Source organism: Erpetoichthys calabaricus, chromosome 12, assembly GCF_900747795.2.
Source record: "Erpetoichthys calabaricus chromosome 12, fErpCal1.3, whole genome shotgun sequence".
Taxonomy (NCBI): Eukaryota; Metazoa; Chordata; class Cladistia; order Polypteriformes; family Polypteridae; genus Erpetoichthys; species Erpetoichthys calabaricus.
This window is the reverse complement of record NC_041405.2, coordinates 3,538,084-3,559,167: the sequence shown is the minus strand read 5'-3', so window position 1 is coordinate 3,559,167 and position 21,084 is coordinate 3,538,084. Positions and strand designations below refer to the sequence as shown.

General features: G+C 44.0%; 2 protein-coding genes across 2 annotated transcripts in view; both read left to right on the top strand.

The window, feature by feature from the left end:
• LOC114661721 (integrin alpha-M-like) overlaps positions 1-5,079 on the top strand; it is a 59,397-nt gene extending 54,318 nt beyond the window's left edge. Inside the window, exons 26-30 of the mRNA XM_028814886.2 lie at positions 1,335-1,418; positions 1,906-2,019; positions 3,970-4,077; positions 4,187-4,297; positions 4,411-5,079. Coding sequence (XP_028670719.1) covers positions 1,335-1,418; positions 1,906-2,019; positions 3,970-4,077; positions 4,187-4,297; positions 4,411-4,509 — 516 coding nt within the window. The 3' untranslated portion in view covers positions 4,510-5,079. The remainder of the gene's footprint in view (positions 1-1,334; positions 1,419-1,905; positions 2,020-3,969; positions 4,078-4,186; positions 4,298-4,410) is intronic.
• Positions 5,080-8,598: 3,519 nt separating this feature from the next.
• The window catches only part of LOC114661722 (integrin alpha-M-like), a 57,960-nt gene continuing 45,474 nt past the window's right edge, over positions 8,599-21,084 (top strand). The window contains exon 1 of the mRNA XM_028814887.2: positions 8,599-8,851. Coding sequence (XP_028670720.2) covers positions 8,812-8,851 — 40 coding nt within the window. The 5' untranslated portion in view covers positions 8,599-8,811. The remainder of the gene's footprint in view (positions 8,852-21,084) is intronic.

The window sequence follows — 21,084 nt, the reverse complement described above, 5'->3', positions numbered from 1 at the left end:
TTATATATATAAATATATTGTGGAATCTGGCCCGGACACAGAGAGGCGGACACCGATGATTCACCCAACACACGCTTATTTACACAATCCATATTTAAAAAGTGACAGCACACAACCCCAATACTCCCCCAAAAGTCCAAGCCTTTCACAATGCCTCTCTTTCTCTGGTCCGCCTCCACTCCTCTCCTCCCATGCTCCATCTTGCTTCCTCCTGACTCCAGCCATTGAATGGAGGGAGGCAGCCCCTTTTCCAGGTGTGGCAGAAGTGCTGAGGGCCAGTGCTCCACAGATATTGGGGAGCCCCCTGGCGGTGACCACGGGCCCCTATAGGGTTTAGCGTCTAAGCTCCATTCCCATGGTCCCCAAAGCCACCAGGGTGGTCACCCCCTCATGGTGTGGAGGAGGCATAAGCCCTCCTCTGGTCCTCCTGGGCATCCTGGCTGGGTACCACCCCGACTCTGCCACTCGCACATGTGGATTTCACTTTCACTAAACAACAAATCTGTTAATTCTCGTGGATACGCCTCTTCATTGGGAAGAAACACTACTTTTCCCTGATGGCAACACAAATTAGACAATCTACAAGTGTCTGACTTAAAAGTTTAAATCCAAACAATATATTCGCTGTTCCGTTCACCAAGTAATAATTTCTGTTTGTTTTGTGCCAATGCGATCTTTACTATTATTTTTTGAGACTTTCGAATTTTAGTACTTCCATTATCTCTAACCTGCTCTGCATGGGTATCATGCCAATGTTTTTGAATTCTTGTCATCTATTCTTTGTCTTTTATTTCCGGCCCCTGGTGTGGTTAGATCTCTTGGCACAAAGACTCCTCTAGCGGGTCGTGAAAGTATCTCTCTGAAAAAGTCCTGCCTCATCCCAGGCTATAAAGTCCCATCTCGTCCCAGGAATTTTTTATTATAATAGAGAGATGTGTGTGTGTGTGTGTGTGTGTGTGTGTGTGTGTTTATCTCTCTCTTTCAGACAGCAGCTTCAAACAGCTATGAAAACCCACATTGTAACAGCACAGCACAGCACAATACTCAGAGTCCTTTATCTCTCTGTGTGTCTCCTGAGCTCCTATCACCACTAACAGCCTGTGAAGTAAAGGATCATTGTCATTGAAATGATTTGTATTCTTTGTTAAATTTTTGTAGCTTTTCCTGGATTGAATTTCAATAACATCTATGCTGGGGTTTAGTACTTTAAATTGTGGTGAAATAATAATAAAGTAGAAAATATTTAGTCAAGAACCAAATCTTTGTGAAATGTGCTAATGGGCTGCAAATCTACTTTGCTAAATGCGTGGAGTGTGTTCCTCCTTCTTCTTTAGAATTCCATTTGCAGTTCCACTGAAGAAGTGCCACCTTTCCAAAATGTGAATTTCGAAGAAATCATGACGTCCTCAGAGGTTGTGGTGAGTTGAATTCTGGTGTTCAGCCACAGAATTGCATATGCAGACATTATACGTATTTAACAGAAAGTGTGGCCTTGGCATTTACAGCTTTGAACTGTTAACCAATGCTTATCTTGCAGAAATATGAAACACAATTGTACTGGAATAGAGTTTACTATATACATTACAGAGGTCTTAATTCTTTGGGGTAATGTTTTAAGAAGTGAATGTGCCTCCAGTGCCCTTTCATTATTCTGCCTCTGTTGTCAAAAGCAGTTTGGGAAAAAGCATATTGGTGAATATATCAATAAATTCAGCTTCTAGGTAAAGTCTCTAACTTCTCTCTGGAAAGCTTCGAAGATGGCATCCTGCCCTAGGAATGCAAGCATAAACCACAAACACTGACGTTATGGTCATGGCTGCCAAGGCCGTGTTGTTGAATTATATGACATTGTCTCATGCCCCACCCCCCACTTCTGCTCATTTTCATATCTTCTCCTTATCCCAGAACTGCACCATTGCACACTGCAGGGTGTTCAACTGCATGCTGGGAAGTCTGGAAACCAAAAATCCAATCCCTTTCAAGCTGAAAGGAAACATGACGTCGGGATGGATTGCACAGGTATGGCTGAGGTTGTCTCTTCCTTCTTGGTAAGAAATGCAGTTATGCCATTCGGTGCAGGTGATGAGCAAGGAAAACTCAGAGGATTACCTTACAAGTTTATGAGATTCTCATTATCATGTTCACAGTTAAATGCTTTCTCGTTGCCACTCTCAGGCACCATGATTAGTGAGTAGAGCAACCTTCCCTCAAAACTGCTTTACCTGAAAAGTCTCATTAAAAGAACTTTGACAAGAATAAGCCAATCGGCCCAACCAGCTGGCCCATCCTGTTTACCTAATTTCTACAAAATAGCATGGAGCCGAGTTTTGAAAGACCTCAAACTATTACTTATTTTCACATTTGTCTGTCTGTCTAATCCTGCCTACTACACCACATTCTATGTCTGTATGTCTGTCTAATCCTGCCTTCTACACCACAATCTCTGTCTGTCTCTCTCTATCTAATCCTGCCTACTACACCACAATCTCTGTCTGTCTAATCCTGCCTTCTATACCAAATTATATCTGTGTCTCTCTCTGTCTATCTAATCCTGCCTACTACACCAAATTCTATCTCTCTCTCTTTCTCTCTCTCTCTCTCTCTCTCTCTCTCTCTGTGCCTATCAAATCCTGCCTACTACACCACATTCTATGTCTGTCTGTCTGTCTGTCTAATCCTGCCTTCTACACCAAATTAAATCTGTGTCTCTGTCTATCTAATCCTGCCTACTACACCACATTCTATATCTGTTTGTCTATCTAATCCTGCCTTCTACACCAAATTCTCTCTCTCTATCTCTGTCTCTCTCTCTCTCTCTCTGTCTATCTAACCCTGCCTACTACACCACATTCTATATCTGTTTGTCTATCTGTCTAATCCTGCCTTCTACACCAAATTCTATCTCTCTATCTCTCTCTGTGCCTATCTAATCCTGCCTACTACACCACATTCTATGTCTGTATGTCTGTCTAATCCTGCCTTCTACACCAAATTCTCTTTCTCACACACTCTCTCTCATAGTCTAAATATTACTCATGCTGATCACAAAGAAGCTATTAATTGCTGGTAATGCGCTCTGATTTCCGTCTGCTATTAATTCAACATGCTTTTGTATAACCCTCTTCCTCTTCTCCTTAGAAAGAGGCATGAGAGGAGAACGTGCAGGCAGACAGTGTGATGGAAGGAGATGTGGAGGGTGACTGAGGAAAGAGAGAGCAGTTTTGACTGTAGAATAACCTTTAGAGAGGCGTATGCCTTTCTTTCCACCCCAATAACCACAAACCCATGAGATCTCATTTTAGTGATTTTTTTTTTTGAGATTTACAATTTGAACTTCTGCTGTCTCATTCATAAAAGAGTAGAACATTCAAGTTCACACACAGTTTGAGTTTCAAAATCAATGGGATGCTGGTGCCTGGTGGTGTTTGTCATCAGATTCTTTTGATACCTTCTGACATCATCTGACACAGAGATTTAAAATGCCTCCCCACCACCCGCTGCTTCTAAATCGAAACGTCTACACCTCACCTTGAGTATCAAATGCCTTTTGAGGTGGAAATGATAATACAAACAGAACACGTGGAAAATGCCCACTGCATTACTCAAACTGTGCATCCAGTAACAGCACAGAGCACCCTACAGCCAGGTGTTTGCTGGTCATCGTGAGGCCAGCCATCAATTGATAAAGTGATTTTCTAGATATGGACCTCATTTTCCACAGCAGGACTTTGTGAAATGGGACCATCAGACTGCTGGTTTCTCTTCAGTGAGGTGGACGGGGGTACAAGTTGGGCTTCTTTGTTTTTTTTTTTTCCTTTTCAAATTTAACACAGTCCGGCTCGGCATTAAAGAAACAACTGAAACCCCAATGATATCGGGTGGCCTGAAATGAAAGCAGAGACGTGACGGGCATGATTCATCATTTCAGCCATTACAGCTAACCTGAGTCCTCCTTGTCTTTCTCTTCAGACCAAGCAAAAAAAATTGAGTCTACAGAGCAGCGCCACTTTAAGCTTCAACGAGGACCTGTACATCCATCTGTTCACCACAAGCAGCAACCGTTACCTCCAAATCCAGGTATGGTAGCACCCATTTCCAGTAGGTGGCACCGTTTCTTACTTACCGTTTCTAAATGTCTGTCATGGACGCTGACCGCTGCTTCCGTCTTGGTGATTTTTTCCCTAAGGCATCCACAGTGATTGAACTTTATGAAGAGGTTAACTTCATCCCGATCATACTGGGGAGCTGTGTTGGTGGTCTTGTTCTGCTGGCCCTGATAACAGCTGGTCTGTATAAGGTAGGACTTGTTGAACTCTCTGCTGGAATCTCATGATGTTAGTTTTTGCCTTCTCTGTGTTGTACATGATTTTTAATTTCCCCCCTTTTGTGGTTTTTCATCCCCAAACCCAGGCTGGTTTCTTCAAGAGGCAGTACAAAACAATGATGAATGAGCATGAGGACCCCTGTGATGCACCCCCGGATGGAGCAGCCTCCCCGAATGATGAATAGGATCTTGCACGGACCCCCTCAGAGAAACGCACAGACGGCCAGTTGTGAAGGATGCCCCCAGCAACCGTGATATATCTGTGAGATCCAAGAACATCATCTTTGGTGGCCTCCAGACTGGGCTGATGGTTACTTCCATCTCAAGCCAGTGACGAGACTTTGTGCAGGACCCTCAGGATATTTAAAGACCCACATCTACAGTAAATATGTGTTCTTAATCAGGCGCCGCCACTTTCTAGAGTGTGAACTTTGGATGTTATCGCTGGATTTCCACAAGCTTTTCAGGATGCCCTCCCTTGGCTAATTGTTTTTACTGCTGAAGACCAAGCTGGCGATGACCCCATGAGAATCGGCACTTTGAGGCTACCATGCAGATCTTGAACTTTGGAAAGGTACAAAAGAGACAACGGTAATTAGTAAAATGCCACCAAGGATTACCTAGTGGTGGCACTGCAATAAGAAATGGACTACGTACCCCCATTTGTTGTTTGTTTAAATATTATTTCAAGCTTGGTAGCTGTCCACCTTGCTCACTTTTGTTAATTTTAATGAAACAACGTTCCTCATCCTGCAGTGGTCTTCTTCGTTTGTCCTGCTTTGTTGCAGGGTTCACCGTCTGTCACATTGTTCTCAATTTCATCTGGTCAAGGGCTTCCTCAGGAGTGACCGTGACACGCTTCATGTCTTCTCTTAGTCGGCCCATCCAACGTTTCTTCAGTCTCCTTCGTGGCTTTTTGCCTTTGGGGTTGAAGTTGAGGGATGTTTTGGCCACCACCCGATCATGACGATGGATGACGTGGCCATACTGCTGCATTTGGTCCATGATCGATGGCACTCCCATGATTCTTTCACATGTCTTCATTCATGATGTGATCATGTCATTTCAGACCAAACGTCCAGTGAAGCTCCTGCATTTCCACAGCATGCAGTGTCTGCTTCACAGTCATAGGCCAGCATTCTGCACTGTACAAGGATCCTGGGTGTTTACATTTTGCACTTGGGGAAGGCTGGCATTTGTTGGTCATGGAGGACTCTGGTGACTTTGTGCCATTTGTGCTGACTTGAGTCCTGGTGTCGGTACCAGAGCTGACCAGATAGCTGAGATACTTGAACTCCATGACTTTGTTCAGTTCCCGCCTATCTGTCTGTCTGTGTGCCGCACTCCACATGCTCTGTCTGTTTGATGTTGAGGTGAAGGCCATTCTCTTTCGATTGTGTTCTCCATTGTTGGGTAAGGAGCCTGGAGTCCCTGGTGTTCTTCCTTCATGAGCAAGACATTGTAGCATCTGTGGTACATCCATCTGGATATCCCCCCCACGGCCAAATCCATACCTAAGATAGACAGACAGTGGATCTCTGAACACCAACGTGGGCAGTAAAGGGGCAGTGACGTTCCACCCGGGCATCGCACAAAGCCTGAGGTATTGTCGTAAAGTTCCTCATCTTGCAGTGACGTTGTGTTAATTTTCAATACGCTTCCTTTCCCGTAGTGCAGGGGTGTCAAACTCTGATCTTGGGGGGACTTCTGTGGCTGCAGGTTTTCCTTCCTACCATGTTCTCTACCAGTGACCAATTTCTGCTACTAACTGACTTCTTTTTCCCTTCATTTTTAATTGCCGTGTTTTTCAGGACTCGGTCCTCCCAACTTACTTCATTTTTCCTTAAATGGTCACCAAACAAAAATGAGGTCACCAGCTAAGTCAGGTGCGCTTAAACTCCTTAATTAGAAGTTGATCCTTGGTGGCCCCCTTATTTAATTCCATGACTTGTTGGTGCTCACGTTCATAATTTCGTTGTATTTGTTTCAGAATATCTTTATTGTCATTGTTTCTGATATTCTGCCATAGGTGACATTTCCAAAATGGTTGATGTTGTTTTATTTTTATTCTAAGCGTATCTTCAAAATGTTTTGTGGACCTGAGGAGGTCACCGTGACTGAAATCTTCAGCTTTCTTTATTTTGAGATCTTGTATGCTGGACACAGGTGAGCTGCTCATCTGTTGGCTCATCTCATTATAGTTTGGCAGGAACGAAATGAACCTTTAAGGGGTCTGAGACTTAAACAGCAAGTCAATTAAGATGAAGGCAACATAAACTGGTCACTAATTAAGAAAGAGTGGGAATGAAAACCTGCAGCCGACTTGGACATCCATAACGTGTGACATGTCAGGTGTATGTGGCCTCTTGTGTTCGACTCTCCCTCTTGGTTGGTTTTGGAGTGGACTTCTTCCATTCCATTCCATTTTTCTTCCTGTATCTCGTGTGAGGTTGGTGGGTCATTCTGTGCTGACCCTGCCATGTGTGTGTGAGTGGGCCAGGGGTGTTTCTAGGATTTCATGGTATCAGGGTCTTAGCCCCATTTGAAGGGTATGCACAGACATCCATCTCCAAGCTCTTGCACTCTCGTTTAACCTCAAGACCAACGTTAACAAGTGCATGAAGTGAAACCAAACATCGGGACCCCGTGTTTTGTGGCCGAGTCATTCTTCATCACGGTGTGACTTATTAGCCTACAGTCTTTTCCCCTCTGAGCTTTCCACCATGTTGATATCTAGAAGAGTGGGGTTGGGGGGGGGGGGGTCCCCCTCTTGGTGTTTCGAGTTTGTTGCCCCCTTAGTGTTTTGACCATGATACACTATCTGCACTCTTGTGGAGAGTGAGGAAGTGTTCATAAATAAATTTTAAAAATATAGAAAATGAACAAAAAGATCAGGGGCTTGACACAACATATTAGGGGCTTCCCTCCTGACTCCCACTGAAGTGGACCACGCTGGTGAGAGCTGATGGCTCCACACACTTGTGCAGAGTGCTCATCTGAGTTACTGTTGCCTTTTTGTCAGCTCGAACCCGTCTGACCCTTCTCCTCCGACCTTCTCATCAACGAGGAGTTTCCATCCACAGATCCTTTATTTTTTGTTTGTTTTTCTCACCATTCTGAATAAACTCTAGAGACTGTTGTGCATGAAAATCATAGGAGATCAGCGGTTACAGAAATAACGCAAGCAGCCCATCTTGGATCAAATAAAAACCTGAGAAAATCCCCCCAACTCCGCACCTTGTGGTGTTTGACATGAACAGGAACTGAAGCGCCTCACCTGCATCTGCAAGAATGTATGCTTTGCGCTGCTGCCACGTGATTGGCTGATTAGATGACCGCGTGGCTAAGCATGCAGGTGTGCGCATGCCCCTAATCATTCACTCGGTGAGCGTATTTATTAAACAGGGCGCGTCTTAGTAACGGGGGGAGAATAGCGGGCGTCCCCTGAAGCTGTGACTGCTAGTGATGGGCCGGCCGCTCGATACTCGGTGTGCCGGTGACTGATCTGCGCCGTGTCTCTCAGCCTCTCTGATGTGCTCCGGGTTAGCACTACGCTCAGAATTTGAAAAGCAAACACCTTAGTTAATTGAGCCACTGACGGCGTCTTTTCTTGTAGCGATCTCGTTACTTTTGAGCTCCAAAAAATATTGTAAAGTATTAATAAATGAAATATTTTAATACTTGATCGAAAATCTGTGATTTAAGGATTTCACCTTTTCTTTCTCAAATGTGCTTACCTATATCTTGGCAAAGTACAGGGATAAACCTTCATTTTCTGTCTACTCCGTTTTAATTAAGTCAGACCAAAGAAAACATTTAAGGCTATTAAATGTGATCTCAAGAAAAGATGAGGGTTAATTATAATACTAATAATAGGAGCAATTATAATGATACAGTGCAAAAGTAAATACTATTTGAAAGAGCCGGGAATCCATGAGTGAGGCGTCTTATTTTGTTTAACTCTTGCTATCGTATAGTGCATTCTGCCTGTCGGCGTTAGTTATATTTATATTTTTTAGACATCAGACATTAGAAGCCTTCTCTTCGTTGTCAGTCTGTAGCTGCGAAAAAATAAAAGCAATAAGAGTTGTAACAGAAGTCATTGAAGTGGATAAGTTTGTGTGACGTTAATGAAAATGGCCAGGAGGTGTCACTAGACAGGTGAGTGTCCAATGCTTTGAAGCTACGATACGATTTCCGATACGATTTCCGACACAATTGCTTCAAACGTGCTGATGCTTCGGGAGGCTTCACTCCACCCATCACTAGTGACTGCAGATCATCTCCTAGATGCGTCACTTTTTAAAAAGAGTCACGCCGCCAGCCTTGTCATTGCGTTCCAGTTTGGGATGTCTGCTACCGGAATGTCCCTTTATCTCCTCGTGACCGCGGGTTGCACATTCCGTTTCCTGCCTGAATTCCGCAAGCCCTCGCATCTCTGAGTAGAAGTTCACTCCGATCATCTTCAGAGACCCCTAACGACAAGGATGGCTCGCTATCTAGCTCCGCTTCTGTGCTTCGCTACAGGTAAGACCCCAGGGTGGCTGCAGACTTTTGAATGAACTTTCGATCATCTCGAAGACGCGCTGATGCTTTAACAGAAGAGGGACGTTTTGGGGGTACAGCTGGCCAGTCGCGCTTTTCGGAGCGCGTTGGGAACCCGCAATGTCCACGAAAACTCCTCTAAGGGGTTATTGCGTTAACACGATTAGAGTTCATCTGACACTTGTGCGGATTTTGGGGGGGGTTACAAACTTTAAATGTGGGCGCTTCGTAAAATTCACAGGCGCTAAAAGTCTTCTCGCCATTCATCATTTTGTTTTATTAAAATAAAAACACATTCCATACATGAAAGTCGAGTTTAACAAAACTGGTTTGAAACAAATCGACCTCCACCCATGACAAAGAGAGCCCGATCAGCAGAGTAGCACTTTAATAATAGTAAAAATAAATAAATAAAGAGAGAGAGATTCAACAGAGAATCCACTTCCTCAAATTAAACGCTTATTCTAAAATGTTATCAGATCTGGCCAGGCTTTGAAAAAGTTTTGTACAGCTCCTCAAAGTGAGAATTTGATTTTTTTTCCAATTTTAGATTATCTATAACATCATTTATATATATCTATATATATATATTATTATTATTATTCATCATTATTATCCAAGTTTGTATTTCGTTCCGTAAAGATTGAGGAAGTGCGCTCGGTCCGTGCACACCCAGTGCCACCGAAGGGACCTCAGATGTGACCTTATCTTGTTCAGGTTCAATATGGCCAGTCAAGGCAATAGATAGATAGAATTCTTTATTGTCATTATGAATACACATAACGAAATTTCAAGGCAGAATGCTTAAAACACACAATACACTATAAATAATAAAATAAACATAATAATAGCAGCAATAAGACATCTTCCAGTCCAGTCTTTTCCTGAGGTGTACGCCTGCAGAGCCCAGTGATCTATGCGTGTGGGTCTGCAGGGCAGGAATCCGAGTGTCAGTGACGGTATTGTAGTATGCGGACATAAGTCTGGTGCATTTGGGACCACCAGGGTGGTAGTCACGTCTTCATTTTACAAAGCGATTAACTTAATGGACGTCTCGATTATGTTAACAGGCTGAAGGTCCGCTCTTAATAATCCTGGCTCCTTAAGTGTTGTGCGGTTCCCTTATTGAACCCTTGCTTGACAAAGAATCGTTTCATTCTGGGAAGGGGGTCTTTGCAGTTCAAATCGGTTCTTTTAAGCTTTTAAAAAGGTTCCTAATATGTGGGGGAGAGAAAACGGAAATCTTGTCTAGTTGGTTACTGGATATGGAGATCGTGTGATCTGCAGAATGAGCAGACCTTTAAAATCGAGAATTCTTTAGTATTTTATTAATCTATTATATTTATGGAGCCTGGTTATTGGTATTTCTGAGAGCTTCATTGTGATTGGTGGTTTGGGGGACCAAATATGGAATCGCTCTGAAGAACCACTCTGCCGCTTTGATGTTTAAGAGTCCACGTCGGCGACCTTGTGGTTTATTAAAGCTGCTGTCGACTGAGTTAACACTTGTGGGTTTGCTTTGTTCTTCCTCACCACCCTTCTATTCTCATTTCGCAAACTCTTTATGTTCTTGTAGAAACGTTGACGGCCTTTACAAAGAGTCTGGATGAGAAATCAGGAGAGCTTAGCTATGAGCTGAACGGGTGGGCTTGATGGACTGAAGGTCTCCTCTCGTTTGTCAGATTTCTAAACCTGCTTATCCAGATCAGGGTTGTGGGGCAGCTGGAGCCGAACCCAGCAAGCATTGGGCACAAGGCAGGAACGAACCGTGGGCAAAGCGCCAGTCCATCACAGTAGGGGGCAATTGCCAATCCACCTGACCTTGCGTGTCTTTGGACTGTGGAGGAAACCCAGCATACCAACTCCGTCCCACCTTATACTGCCCCTCCATTAGTGGTCCAGATACAGATTAGCAGTCTGTCTGTACCTGGCCTAGGGGTGAAGGCGGTGAACTGTTAATCATTTGGATGCCAGCTCACTGGTGGTCTCTGACTGATTATGCCAGCCTTGTGCACCAGTAGCAACTAAACGGGCATGAGCAGCTGTGACAGATCTCGACACACCGACACAGATGAGGGGCAATTTAGCATAACTGATCCACCTAACTAACATGTGCTGGGACTGTGGGAGGAATCCCACCCGCACATGAAGAGAACACTCAAACTCCACGGGGAAAAGTGGTGTCTCGAACCCCGCACTTTACTGGGTTGTCCTCATTGAACCTTACTTTGACAAAGAGCCATTTAGTTCTGCGAAGGGTTCTTTGGACGTCTTTATTTTTTTTTTTGGGGGGGGGGGGGGTCTTTGGATTATACAGAAATGTTTATGTGAGTACATGCAGGAGGTTGGGGGTATGCGCCTATAGCACCCACCACACGACAAATCGCCTGGACTGGGACGCGAGTGCAGCAGGTGACATCTCAGCACCACACTGGAGCGATGCGACATTTTTTTTTTTTTAATGGGGGCGGGAGTTCCAATTCTGCCACCAAGCCCCAAGTTTTCCCTGTGATGCAGATTAACGCTAAGGGCTTTGCTCAAGGGCCCAACCCTTTATGGGTGTTTATGGGATTCGATTAACTAATGTTGCCTTATTTTAATTTCTTATTTTGTCTTTTATTTTTCTTTTCTTCATTATGTAAAGCACTTTGAGCTACTTTTTGTATGAAAATGCGCTATAGAAATAAATGTTGTTGTTGATTGCCAGTACAGATCCCCAGCCTCGAATCCCACCACTCCACCCCATTAAATGCAAGGAGTCCTTAAAAAATCTCACACAGTCATTGGGATTTCACAAACCTGTTTTATTCATGGCTATTAACGGAGCCTGTTACGGATCTCAGTCAATTAAATTAAAGGTCTTTCTTGATCCTTCATGTGGATGGTGGTTCTTCTCGTCTGCAGCTGGAGTTTATTGGAAGCATCGCCCTGATGAACCACTGGATTGTTTTTTTTTTAAGAGCGAAGTCTCTCGCTTCTCTCTCTTCCTCCATTCATTTATTTTCTAAACTCTCTTCGCCGTTCGTTAGATTCGTGATTCTTGGGCCGGCACGAAAAAAAAAAAATCATTCGGGACAGGGAGCCCGTAAATCGCAAAGCTCGAACGCCATCACATTCACAAACACTCGCCAGTTTACTTGTGGGGGGGTTTGACGGTGAAGACGAATACGCGGAAGTAAGTGCGCTTAGAAATCCAAAACATGAAACTAACGGAATTGAGTTTTTGCAATAAAGAAGACGCGCGCACCTCCCCCACTTTAGTCTCAAAACTTTTCTAACTTGCGGCTAACGCCCCCATCATGGAGAACTGAAACGGTGAATTTCTTGACCCGAACACCTGCTAAAAAAACCAGAAGCGGTCATCGCCTTTCACCGGTGAGCTGAGCGCGCGAACCTCTCCCCGGCGCGCTCTCGAAATGAGTGACACTCGAGACTGGGCGCGAGAATCGGGTTGTGACGTCACCGGCCCAGGCGGCGGTTGACTCTGTACGGTTCTCATCACGTCTCGCCGTCTGCTTACGTCATTAGAACAGTCCTCAGAGACCGAGACACAGAAGTGAAGGAAAGGCGAAGATTCCTTAACAAAGTAAGTAAAGAGAAGATTTTGTTTTTATTTAAATTCCAACCTTCTGATAAAATGTAAAGATGACAGCAGTGCATCCTGTCCTAAACCTTTATAAAATAAAAATAGCGGCTGTGTTTGCCAGAATTTTACTCTAAAATGACAATGTCGATATGTTTAGGTCTACGGTACACCAGGCCCGGTCTTAGGTATTATGGGGCCCTAGGCGAAAGGGAGGTCCAGGGGCCCCCCTGGAAGCTCTGCGAAATGCGTGAAAATTAGACCAAGGAGTCGATCCGGGGCCCCCCGGACGCCGGGGCCCTAGGCGGTCGCCTACTTCGCCTATGCCTAAGGCCAGGCCTGGGTACACCTTTTAGAAGCTATAAATTGTACAGTAAATAACTGCTGTTTGTTTGCAGCACATTACAATACCAATGAAGCCCAAGGCTGTTCAGGTCTGCCACACTTGCACTTCTGTCCACAAATGGCCTGTCAAGGCTATGGTAGCATTGGTCTTACAGTGGCTTCATTTCAGCAGTGTCTTCTTCTCTCGGTTTCGGTTTCAGTTGTTCTTGATTCTAAACTTCTTTGCTAATTCTTTGAGGGGCTGCGCTGGCAGGTATTTGCTCTTGGTTTCCTTTGCTGTTGACATTTTTGCTCTGCTGGCCTAATGGGCCTTCACAAGCTTGGTGACCTTATCTTGTTCAGGTTCAATATGGCCAGTCGAGTCAATGATGGTATTGTAGTATGCAGACATAAGTCTGGTATCTTTGGGACCATCATTTTGATGTACAGTGCATCCGGAAAGTATTCACAGCGCATCACTTTTTCCACATTTTGTTATGTTACAGCCTTATTCCAAAATGGATTCAATTCATTTTTTTCCTCAGAATTCTACACACAACACCCCATAATGACAACGTGAAAAAAGTTTACTTGAGGTTTTTGCAAATTTATTAAAAATAAAAAAACTGAGAAATCCCATGTACATAAGTATTCACAGCCGTTGCTCAATACTTTGTCGATGCCCCTTTGGCAGCAGTTCCAGACTCAAGTCTTGTTGAATATGATGCCACAAGCTTGGCACACCTATCCTTGGCCAGTTTGGCCCATTCCTCTTTGCAGCACCTCTCAAGCTCCATCAGGTTGGATAGGAAGCGTCGGTGCACATCCATTTTAAGATCTCTCCAGAGATGTTCAATCGGATTCAAGTCTGGGCTCTGGCTGGGCCACTCAAGGACATTCACAGAGTTGTCCTGAAGCCACTCCTTTGATATCTTGGCTGTGTGCTTAGGGTCGTTGTCCTGCTGAAAGATGAACCGTCGCCCCAGTCTGAGGTCAAGAGCGCTCTGGAGCAGGTTTTCATCCAGGATGTCTCTGTACATTGCTGCAGTCATCTTTCCCTTTATCCTGACTAGTCTCCCAGTCCCTACCGCTGAAAAACATCCCCACAGGATGATGCTGCCACCACCATGCTTCACTGTAGGGATGGTGCCTGGTTTCCTCCAACGTGACGCCTGGCATTCACACCAAAGAGTTCAATCTTTGTCTCGTCAGACCAGAGAATTTTCTTTCTCATGGTCTGAGAGTCCTTCAGGTGCCTTTTGGCAAACTCCAGGTGGGCTGCCATGTGCCTTTTACTAAGGAGTGGCTTCCGTCTGGCCACTCTACCATACAGGCCTGATTGGTGGATTGCTGCAGAGATGGCTGTCCTTCTGGAAGCTTCTCCTCTCTCCACAGAGGACCTCTGGAGCTCTGACAGAGTGACCATCGGGTTCTTGGTCACCTCCCTGACTAAGGCCCTTCTCCCCTGATCACTCAGTTTAGATGGCCGGCCAGCTCTAGGAAGAGTCCTGGTGGTTTCGAACTTCTTCCACTTACGGATGATGGAAGCCACTGTGCTCATTGGGACCTTCAAAGCAGCAGAAATTTTTCTGTAACCTTCCCCAGATTTGTGCCTCGAGACAATCCTGTCTCGGAGGTCTACAGACAATTCCTTTGACTTCATGCTTGGTTTGTGCTCCGACATGAACTGTCAACTGTGGGACCTTCTATAGACAGGTGTGTGCCTTTCCAAATCATGTCCAGTCAACTGAATTTACCACAAGGTGGACTCCAATGAAGCTGCAGAAACATCTCAAGGATGATCAGGGGAAACAAGATGCACCTGAGCTCAATTCTGAGCTTCATGGTAAAGGCTGTGAATACTTATGGACATGTGCTTTCTCAATTTTTTTTTATTTTTAATAAATTTGCAAAAATCTCAAGTAAACTTTTTTCATGTTGTCATTATGGGGTGTTGTGTGTAGAATTCTGAGGAAAAAATGAATTTAATCCATTTTGGAATAAGGCTGTAACATAACAAAATGTGGAAAAAGTGAGGCGCTGGGAATACTTTCTGGATGCACTGTATACTGCAGTAATGCTAGACATCTGCTTTTAGACGGTAAAGTCCATGAATGGTCAGCAGCTTCCTGGTCTTGGTTCATCCCAAAGCTGTATGTGGGGGCTGCAGTTGCCAGACTGTTGATCCCTGGGGTCTTATTCTTTAACTCTTTGAGGGCTGAATGTGTTTTTCCAAAAAACTCGGTTTTCTGAAAGCACACAATGCACTGGTTTCATACGTAAATCAACATAAAATGTGTGTCGCTACGTGCTGTGGCTGCTGTTGGCACCTGTTTGGGCATTTCTGACAGCAGTGGCTGTGCAGGGGCAGCTCGATGGCCAGCAGGAATGCACGGCGGTCCAGCTACCTCTCTATCTTCTCACAGCAGGTGGGCGACGGTGAAATCACAATGTGACACAATATGGTTTGTACCTCTTGTCATCGTAAGTGGTGAACGCTGCTGTAGGCGTATCGGCTACACAAATGTGTTCCGCACCACAATCCGTTGGGGACCGATAGGCTGATGCTGGTATCTCACTTTCATTTTTGATAACCATCTCCAGATCACTTGTATCAAATTCAGAGTCCAAACAGTAACAGTCTGATTCAGCGATAATACGTCAAACGTCCATGGAGTATTTTGCTTTGCACATTTGCTTTAGTCTCGCCAGATGTCGATGCCATTTTAGAGGCTGTTTGCTCTTCACTACTCCTGCATGAGCAGGTAATTGAGGTCAAATCAACAAAGCAACTTAACTTTCCTTCAACCAAAGAGAGTCGAACTAAAAGTAAGGACGAGTTTTTTTGCAGTTTACAGCCGATTACCATCCTCTACCCCAAAATTTTGACAAAAGTTAACATCAGCCCTGAAAGAGTTAAGCTGAAACTGAAATCAAGTAATAATTACTGTATGGTGGGGAGGGGGGGTGCCAAAAATTATGAGAATTTTTTTCTGCAGGCTGGAGGGCCGTTAGTTCCGACGTTTGCCACTAGGTGTGTGTACTAGACTGCCCTCTGCATCATTATCTGTAAGGTCAGTGTCATTTTTGTTCTTGAGCCTCTGTTTCCATCTTCGGTGATGTTTGTGACGGCAGACTTGAAAGAATAACGTGTTTGCCTCAAATTCTGATTACATTTGGGGAAAACAGCAGCAGAAGTGGTCACGATGCTTCAAGAGGCTTTCATACAAGAAGCTTTGAGCCTTTAAAGTCCTCGAGCGATCGCACGATGCTAGGCGGAGAAAATGACCCAAAGTGCGGCGATCAGGCGAGTGGTTTCTGTATCACGATGACGACGCTCCCACTCACACAGCATTTAGTGTTTGGCACAAAAAAACGGGGTGACGACACTCACTCCGCAGACCTTGCGCCCTGCGATTTTCTTTTTTTCTTCCAATAATGAAGAGGGACCTTTAAAGGAAAGCGTTTTCAGGATGTTGAGAAGGTCAAGAAGCAAACGACGGAGGCACTGAAGGTTTTGCAAGAGTATCAGAAGACTTTTAAACAATGGAAAGAGTGGTGGGACAAGTGTGTTGTGTCTCAGGGAGAGGATTTAGAGAGTGATTACATTTTGGAAATGTTCAGAGAAATATGATTTAAAAAAATAATAATAATCTTGTCTGCGGTGGGTTGGCACCCTGCCCAGGATTGGTTCCTGCCTTGTGCCCTGTGTTGGCTGGGATTGGCTCCAGCAGACCCCCGTGACCCTGTGTTCAGATTCAGCGGGTTGGAAAATGGATGCATGGATAATAATCTTGTTATTTCTGGGTTCCCCCCCGCAGTAGAAGTTGGATGGACGAATGAATGGATGATTATTAATTTTATTGTTGCTATTGCTAGCATTATTATTATCGCTGTGTAGTTGAGGAACATTTATGAAGGTGCACACCTGTGACTTCGATAGCAGGAGTAGAAAATGTGTAAAGTAGGAAGCACCTCAGTGTCTGAGCCCAGATTACCCCTTACATGACTGAGAAAGGTCAACGTCTGTCCCAGAAGAAGAAGCACTGGCAGGACAACCCTAACCCTGAACGGGATGCTGGAATACTCCTGAAACGTACGACGAGTTTATTTTGCCTGGTCTGTTAGCCTGAAAGCTGCATTTGGGATGTGGGAGGAAATCGGATGGAGGATAAAGCTGAGGGGAGAACATGCAAACCCCACCAGGATGTTGAAAATGCAATTCTTCATTCTGGGGTTGTGAGGCGGCACCTCTGATCCCTTTGTCCTGCACCTATTTTAGCTTCACAGTGAATATTCTGTCACTCCCTAATGTTTTGAATGAAATACGCCGAGGGTCTGTAATGGGACCACCTACACTAGATAACCATTTGGACCAGAGTTCTTGCAGAAAATTTGTTAGTTTATGGCCACTGAATGTCCAGCACGGAGATGTTGACTCGGATGTGTCCCACAGCTACTGTGGATGTTGCCTTGTATTGCGTCTTTCGAGAGTTCGACATTGGTGGAGGCCGCTGTGCTGAACAGAATTTTCAATCTTGTTCTCGGTCTCAATTTGGGAACATACCTTTTGAAGGATAACCTTCTAAAAAAATTAAAGCCCATTTGCTTTTACAGATGGTACTGGAAGGAAATGATGCATTCACCATTCCCATGTCCCATCACACTCAGATGTGGTGTAAATACAAGAACACAAAGACGGAAAGAGGTTTGGGGAATTCACCCCGTATAATGTAATGAAACTGAGTAGTCGCAAGAGACTGAGACAAAAGGATAGCGGTTGGGTTTTTATAGGCTGTGGAGAGGAAGAGGCGGGTCCAGAAGGGAAGAGGAAGGAGTGAGGTCAGGAGGAGGGCGTGGCCTAGAGAGGAATGAGGAACCTGATTACGGCTCAGGTGGTCTTGTCATCTGGTGTTCTGCAGAGGAAGGAGAAGAGGAGTTGGTGAACTGCATCAACCCCCTGGATTTGTCATTTCATGCCCGGTTAAGCCCTTTGACTGCCTCCCAAGCACATGTGTGTGACAGTGGGTTTACTGGTATTGAGGAACTCTGGGTGTGTCACGTAAACGTGTTCCACAACATCAGCCCACCAGCATCACCACATACACCAGACAGTATGAAATGCACGGTCTCATCGTGTCTGGCATGAAGTACCAGGATTTGGGATTCTACTGAATAGCAGAGTCTGTTCCGTATGTTGGTGCCCGGTGTTTCAGGTCCTTCTCTCAAGGCCACCACCCTGCTTTGCATTTTCACTGACCTCCGTGCTGTTCATTTGAGTCCTCATCTGCCGCATCTCAACAACATGCAATGAGTTGTGGCTGCCAACATGGCTGCTGCTGTTGATACGCCGCACAAGTCCGCTCAGCTCAGCTGTCATCGATGGCTTCCTTAAATGTTCGTCAAATTAACTTCCACCAGTTGGACGTTTTCTCTGTGATTTCGTATTCTGTAAAAATGGGACACTGTCATGTGAGGAAGTGCCACACGTTAGGTCTTCCTGATTGCTCCATTGCCGGTCTCTACTCTTGGTTCATCTGAGTTACACAAACACACACACAGATATTTCACTCCTGATTACCTTCTTCATAAAGAAAGGTTCCCCAATTCTTGAGCTTAGCTCAATTTTCTGAGCAAGGGGGAGTGAGGAGCCCCTCGTGAATTGATTGCAATCATTCAATCTCTCACCAACGTCTTTTGGAAGGTCGCTTCGCTACCTGCTGCTCACACAACAACAGGAAAACAAAAAATTAAAGCAAACTTTAATCAACTTTTATTTATGACGATTGTTTACGTCAGTGACATTTATAATCGTGTGTTGTGTCCGGAGCAGAGTATATTAATTAGCCAGCCTTGGCTAACTCGCAACGTTCACGTTATTTTACGACCGGCACACACTGATACTTAAAAAATCCGGAGTGGTCTCCCCTCGACTTTCTCGTGTACTTAAATAAGGGAATGGATTTTTGAGGAGTAAGCCGCAAGACAATGATTATATCTTTTTATATTATGTACATTAAAGACCCCTGCGGCCTGCCCGGGATTGGTTCCTGCCTTGCACCCTGTGTTGGCTGGGATTGGCTCCAGCAGACCCCCGTGACCCCGTGTTAGGATATAGCGGGTTGGACAATGACTGACTGACTGACATTAAAGACCCATCAACAACAAATCAAATCAAGTTAATAATATATTGAACAATTATTGTATAAGTAAAGTTGAATAAATAAGACTCAGCAGCTGCATTAATACAAGGTAAAGTACCACTTCCGGTTAACAGAAATAGTCCAAAAGTTGATCGAAATCTACGTTTTGTACTCAATAATTGTATGCAAAATTTGGTTGACCGAAGTGAAAGTGTACTCGAGTTATGGTGTAAGGTGGTCTAAAATGTCGAGATTCTTCTAAATCTCGACATTGAATCTTTAAACAATTACAATCCTTTTCTTATACTTCATTTATGTGAAAGTAAATAACAAGCAGCAATATTCTTCCCCCCCAATACTCCTTTCATATCAGGTAACGCACTTTTTAACACTCCCCCTAGCATTCTGGCAGAAAGTACACCTGAACACAACACCGTGGTTAGTAAAATAAATAACAGAGAAATACAAAGCGCAAAAGTTATTTAGTGCGTGAAGCTGAAACACGCGCACATGCGCACAGAGCCAAGGCGTCACCCCGCCCACCTCAACTATGGCCATACCGTCATAAAATCGACGCCTTGTAAGTCCGTTTTTAATTTCGAAACAAACACACGCGCACATACACACGCGCACACGCGCACACACACACACACACACACACACACACACACGCACATACACACACGCGCGCGCGCGCAACTTTTATTTCTGCACCGGAACTAATGAGAAACTGCCGCTCTCTGTATGCGTTGTGTTTCCTGTATTTATCTTTATTTAGTGTTTTATGCTTATTATTTCTGTCCAGTGTTGTATATTCCGTTACTCATTCTGAATTTCTGCAAAGGGTTTCAACATACATGGGAAGGGTGCTTAATAAAAATGTATATTATTATTATTATTTATTTGTATATTCCTTGTTCATTTTGAATTTCTGCGAAGCCCTTTCATGATACATGCAAAGGGTGCTTAATAAAAAATTATTGTGATGGAAAGCTTTTTTTTTTTTTTTTTTTTTTTTGGTCATGCAACACACAGTAAGATGCAAAGCAGTCAGCACATTATGAGTCATTAAATATCGGTTACAATTTAGGCCAGATTTAAGGTTTAGTCTCCTGAGACTCATGTGGTTATTTTTTAAAAATGTTATTTTCTTAGCTTTCACTGCCGCCAGTTCTCCTGTTAAATCCTCATTATCTTAATTCTCTGCAATCCATTCAATTCCTCTTGAGAATACCCGTATCTACAGACCATAATGTTATGGTGTGTGTGTGTGTGTTTCGGGGGGGGGGGGGGGATCGGGATTGGTCTGTAATACTCCGAGGGCATAATGTGCCCCAAAAATATCCAACAATTCACGTTCTGCCCAGCGGTGTCAGTTTTGCTTGTTATAATAATAATAATAATAATTCATTACATTTATAGTTATGACACTGGGGGGATTGCTTAGCCCAGCTGAGTGATCCCCTGGAGCCAGGCATGCTTGAGACCCTTTTTTAAATTTTTTTTATTGAGAACTCATGAACATTAAAATCACCCAATGCGATTTAACCATTTTGAGTGCACGTTAAACAGAATACTTTGTCCCATGTCCCAGTGCCACAGAAGTGAGTGTTAGCCTCACAACTTCTTTATCGACCTTAATAAAGGGGTAAGAGTCTGTCTGTGGGTCAATCTGGTTGCTATGTCTCTGCAATTCTAACAGATGGTGCATCACAAACATGCATAGTAATACAATGCATTGCATTTGCCATTCCAACAGATGGCACATCATGACGATTCATAATAATGCATTTGTCACTGGGTCTGTTTCAGTCACTGACTTACTGTGTGACTTTGAGTAAACCATTTAACCTCCCAGTGCTGTCACTGTAGAGACACAGAAACAATCAGCTTTGGGTTGGTATCCACTGTGGAGGGCACTATATAAAAAGAAAGATACTTCATCATCTAGTCCTATCTATCTATCTAAATCCTGCCTATTATACCAAATTCTATCTATCTATCTATCTATCTATCTATCTATCTATCTATCTATCTATCTATCTATCTATCTATCTATCTATCTATCTATCTATCTATCTATCTATCTTTCTTCTCTATGTGGCTTCTCACAATTCTGCCACCTCCTCTTCTCCTTTTGAGTTATTTTTGTGTTGCATTTCCTC